Source organism: Macrotis lagotis, chromosome X, assembly GCF_037893015.1.
Source record: "Macrotis lagotis isolate mMagLag1 chromosome X, bilby.v1.9.chrom.fasta, whole genome shotgun sequence".
Classification (NCBI taxonomy): Eukaryota; Metazoa; Chordata; class Mammalia; order Peramelemorphia; family Peramelidae; genus Macrotis; species Macrotis lagotis.
This window is the reverse complement of record NC_133666.1, coordinates 629929998-629934670: the sequence shown is the minus strand read 5'-3', so window position 1 is coordinate 629934670 and position 4673 is coordinate 629929998. Positions and strand designations below refer to the sequence as shown.

Sequence of the window (4673 nt, the reverse complement as noted above, 5' to 3'; positions counted from 1 at the left end):
CCAGGTCATCCTATCTGTTTTTCTGCCTCTCTATATGAAGAGGCAAATCAGAGAACAAGGGCTTTGTCCAGGGCTTAGTTCTTCCTCCTTCTGTCCTCAGGCCTTCCAACTAAAATATGGGAATAGAGATACATCCTGTGTTTTCCAGGGAAAACTATTGCTGTCTCATTTAATTCTCTCTCTCTCTGTCTCTGTCTCTCTCTCTCTGTCTTTCTCTGTCTCTGTCTCTCTGTCTCTCTCTCTGTCTCTCTGTCTCTGTCTCTGTCTCTGTCTCTGTCTCTGTCTCTGTCTCTGTCTCTGTCTCTGTCTCTCTCTCTCTCTCTCTCTCTCTCTCTCTCTCTCTCTGTCTCTCTGTCTCCCTCCCTCCCAAGGGTCACTTCAACATGGAAGTTTTATTTTGACTCCTCCTTAACCCCAAGCACCCCCCCCCCCACTAAGACCCCCAGTGTCTGTCAGTTCCTTCTAGCTGGTTTCCTTTATTCCTTCAAACAAACCAAAAATAGAAGACCACACCCAAGTAAGCATTTTGCTTTTTATTTCAGAGTTGACAGTTGATCAGGATGGGAGCCCTGGACTTGGAATTACTCTCCACCTAGACTCTCTCAGAGTGTGTGTGTGTGTGTGTGTGTGAGAGAGAGAGAGAGAGAGAGAGAGAGACAGACAGACAGACAGACAGACAGACAGACAGACACAGACAGACAGCCAGACAGCCAGAGAGAAAGACAGAGACAGAGACAGAGAGAGACAGAGGGGAAAAGAGAGACAGTTTGAAAGAGACAGAATTGTGTGACTCTGGGTGTATTCACGTGTGACTGTGTGATTGTGTAAGAGAGATGTGTTTTTGGTGGGTGTATATGACTGAATAAGAGAAATGTGACTGTGACTTTTATAAAGTTGTGTTCATGAGTAACTATTTGTGACTTTGGGTAAGTTGTATAACTGTGTGAAAATATGTATGCCATTGTGGTATATTTCTTGTGTTTATTTTTGTGCATGAGGTCTCTGATGTCCTTCTGTGTGTGTGTGTGTGTGTGTGTGTGTGTGTGCAGATATATATCTACCTATATACATATAAATATTCACATATATATATATATATATGCACACGTATCTATAGATAGATACCATCTATCCATGACTATGTTTGTCATACTGTATATGTGCAGATTACAGTGGATGAGTTTCAAGCCTTGGACAGGATCCCCTCACTGGCTTTTCCCAAACCCCATGATAAATACCCCATGAGCCCCCAAATCCCATCCTGAATGTCAGGAAATTCAGCAGCAATTCCAAGTTCCCTCATTGGCCCCAGGGCTGGTGCTGGTGTCCTGAATAGACAGACCAGTCCTTTGTCTTGCCATCTGCTTTGACTTCCACCTTCTAACTCTCTGCCTAATCTTGGAAACTCCCTGTGTTCCTCAAAGTCCTTGCTTGGCTTGGGCCATCAATCATAGTACATACAATTGAGAGATGGAAGGAGTCTTAGAAATCATGTAGAATCATCTTTCCATCTTATGGATAGGATAAACTGAGGTCCCAAGAGGCAGTGACTTGCCCAAGATCACAGAGCTAAGATCACAGGATCATTGGATTCAGTGCTGGAAGAAAATATAGAGATCATCTAATCCAAATCCCTCATTTTATAGATGGAAAAACTGAGGCAGCTTAAACCATGAAGGCCCCAAAATAGGAGCGGGTCTCATCCTTGACACTGATTAGTCTCTCCTCTGGCACTTGGACAAAGACTTCCTCTCCAGCCTCGAGGTAGATCACACCACCCAGGAAACTACTGTCCCACCAGACCCTGTTTGAGGTTCCTGCCCAGCCACAAGAGGACTGATGACCAACTAGCAGTTCCAGATCTTCAGGGTATCGGGATGTTCGCTTGTAGAGCCCATGGGTAACAGGTCCACCAGTCAACAATCCACCTGGGCATCCAATACCACGAAGCTGCACCTTTGAATAGATGTAATAGTAGCCAGGCTTGATGCAAACCAGGGACCCTGCTCGATAGTCCAGGTCTCGAAGAAAAGCTAGGCCTAGATGGGCTTCCCAGAGCAATGGTCCACCTTTCGCTGCCAGGCTTGTGTTGACCCCTGGAGAAAGGAGAGAGACAGAGACAGAAACAGACACAGACAGTCAGAGACAGAGACACAGAAAGAGAAAGAGAGAGAGAGAGAGAGAGAGAGAGAGAGAGAGAGAGAGAGAGAGAGAGAAACATATATAGAGCATAAATATACTTGTGGTGGAGGTAGGGGCTGAGTGAGTTCTATTTCCCCTAACAAGTAGGGCAGGTTATCTAGGCCCTCTATGATAGGAGTATTCAATATCCCTTAGTAGAAAGAAACTGGAATCTGAAGATTCAGAAAACCAGAGGCCCCCCCCACCCCCCCCACCGTGGCTGCCTGAATCTGGAGTCAGAGATCCCAGTGAGTCAATCATTTCATAGATCTGGGTCTTAGTGTAAAATAAGGGATTTGGATTAGGCAGAGCCATTGATAATACCGCCATTCTACATTTTAGGGAAGGAAAAATAGAAAGTACCAAGAAGAAATGAGGGATTGTGGGAAGGTTAGGGGAAGTTTGGGGGTTGGTTGGTTTGTTTTTGGCCTAGACTTGTGATTTCATCAGTGTAGGAAATTCCTGTTATGGAAACTATTTGTAATTGATGTAATCTGGAATTTATAGAGGGTTTCCTTAAGGCTAACAGTGACCAATACCTTGTCTTTTCTGCCTGTCCTCCAGATCCTTACCTGTGAGGTGAGCTGCTGGCTTGTCTTGGTACGGTCTCTGCTCTAGGAAGAGACAAGAGGTCACAAGTCAAAGGATGGGGTTATAGGTAGCATCCCTACTTCTGTGTCTGCTCCTTTAAGTTTGGCGGATAGTCCTCCTAATGTCCTCCCTTCTATGGTCACAACCCCAGATCTTGAGGTCATAGGATACCAGGATCCTAACTGTAGAGCTGGACAAGATCTCAAAGTTCTCATTTTACAGATGAGGACATTTGAGATCCAAGGAGAGGAGATGGACTTTCCCAAGACCACACAAAGGGTAAGCAGCAGAGCCAAGATTCAAACCCAGGTCATTAGACCCCCAAATTCAATTTCTGGACCTCATTTATGAGTAGGAATGAGCTATGTTTTCTGTTTACCACTCCTACTCCCCCACACCACCCCCAAACCCAACACACACTCATAATAACCCTGGGTTGTGCAAACTCCATTGGGTAACAAGGTTCCTAGGCTGGGGGGGGGGGGAGGAAGGAGGAGCACAGATGCAGAAGAGAAGCTGGAAGTGGGGGTGGGGGAATGAGAAGAGAGAGACAGAAGTCAAGTTGGGAGGGGGGAGGCTGGGGGTGGGGAGACTGTAGCCTGACAACCAGCATAGGATATGACGGAAGACAGGATGACACTTAGTTGAAGAGACTGGGTAACCCCACCCCCTGGCAGAACTGGCCTTTCACTTCTTGTCCCTTCCTTTAAACTCACCCTGTACCAGCTTCTCCAAGGAGTTCTCCTCTTTCTGAAAAACAGAAATGCAATGTGACTATGGAAACCACCAGGCCAGTGGTCTCTCTCTCTCTCTCTCTCACACACACACACACACACATACACACACACACACACACACACCCCACAGGGATGTATACCCAGAAACAAATACACCCAAAGGCACCCAAGCTGGGATTGCTCACTCACCGGGAGCCGAAGGTTGAGGGCCACCAGATCCCAATGGAAGTTCCATAGAAAATACCCTTCGATCACTACCCCAGTCAGGGCCAGTAGCAGGAAGAACCCCAGGCCCAGCTGTGTTCCCTGGCATGGACATTGCTTGACCCTTTCCCGTCTGGGGAAGGGCACTTCTGTCTGTCCATCCACAACAAACACTGATGGATGAACCACTGGATCTTTCATGATTCTTCTGCCCTCTGGAACCACGGCTACTGAGTAAGTCTCCAGTTTTGGTGCCCAACTTCCTAGAAGAAGATACTCAGCCCTCCAGGTCCAGAAAAGTACTAGCTCTTGTGTCCAAGTATGTCAGGGCTCCTGTTCTCAGGAGAGAATCTGATGTGCGTCCCAGAGGAAGCCTCTGATGGTTATGGTGTGAGTAGATTGTTGGCTGTCTGGCACTCACTGGCACGGCCCTGGAACTATAGGTCCTTAAGAGAGGAAACCAGTTGCTCACCACATGGGCTCTGACTAGGCCTCCCTGGCAGGTGGGCAGGCAAACAGAGACTTCTCTGGTCCCAGCCTTCACCCCAAGAGCCTCTTGAAGCTACTCTGCCCCGCCCCCTTCCCCCCTGGCCACCCCCTTCCTGCCCCAGTGGCTGGTGGGCGGGTAGGGCTGATGTACTCACACTTTCCGATTTTCCAAGACCATATGGAACCTGGGTGATCCTCTCTAGGAAAGCTGTTAAAGCATATGTGCCCTGAAGACTTGAGGAACCCCAAAGAGGGAACCCAAAGGAAGTCAGGTCCTGGGGCTCATCAAGCAGCAAGTCTGAGGAGGCAGCACCAACAAAGATAGTCTGAATAGGAAATGGAATTGGGGCAAAGGACTTTAGAGATCAAAGGACATGAGAGCCCATCAGTGAATATGATGAGATTTGAACTCAGGGAGACCTAGGCATATTCCTGCCTCAGATAGTTACTAGCTGTGAGACCTTGGGTAAA

The 4673-nt window shown here is 47.5% G+C and overlaps 1 protein-coding gene across 2 annotated transcripts; it reads right to left on the bottom strand.

Annotated features, from left to right (window-relative positions):
- Positions 1-520: 520 nt before the first annotated feature.
- Positions 521-4449, bottom strand: TNFSF14 (TNF superfamily member 14). 2 transcript variants are annotated; one of them, XM_074203716.1, is made up of 5 exons: positions 4358-4449; positions 3699-4159; positions 3489-3522; positions 2754-2795; positions 521-2096 (listed from the first exon to the last, which is right to left on the bottom strand). In XM_074203716.1, exons 2-5 carry the CDS (start codon positions 3912-3914, stop codon positions 1666-1668), a joined length of 723 nt encoding a protein of 240 aa, XP_074059817.1. In that variant the 5' UTR covers positions 3915-4159; positions 4358-4449; the 3' UTR covers positions 521-1665. The 2 variants fall into 2 exon arrangements, with proteins under 2 accessions (XP_074059817.1, XP_074059816.1); XM_074203715.1 differs by lacking the exon at positions 4358-4449 and having other exon boundaries at positions 3699-4270.
- Positions 4450-4673: the final 224 nt, after the last annotated feature.

What these genes read in the sequence shown, in the direction of transcription:
- TNFSF14 (XM_074203716.1), bottom strand. Translation starts at nt 3,914, where the DNA reads ATGAAAGATCCAGTGGTTCATCCATCAGTGTTTGTTGTGGATGGACAG. An exon ending in CCCTCAACCTTCGGCTCCCG is followed by an intron (nt 3,523 to 3,698) that starts GTGAGTGAGCAA and finishes TCTGTTTTTCAG; the next exon opens with AAAGAGGAGAACTCCTTGGA. An exon ending in CTTGGAGAAGCTGGTACAGG is followed by an intron (nt 2,796 to 3,488) that starts GTGAGTTTAAAG and finishes GTCTCTTCCTAG; the next exon opens with AGCAGAGACCGTACCAAGAC.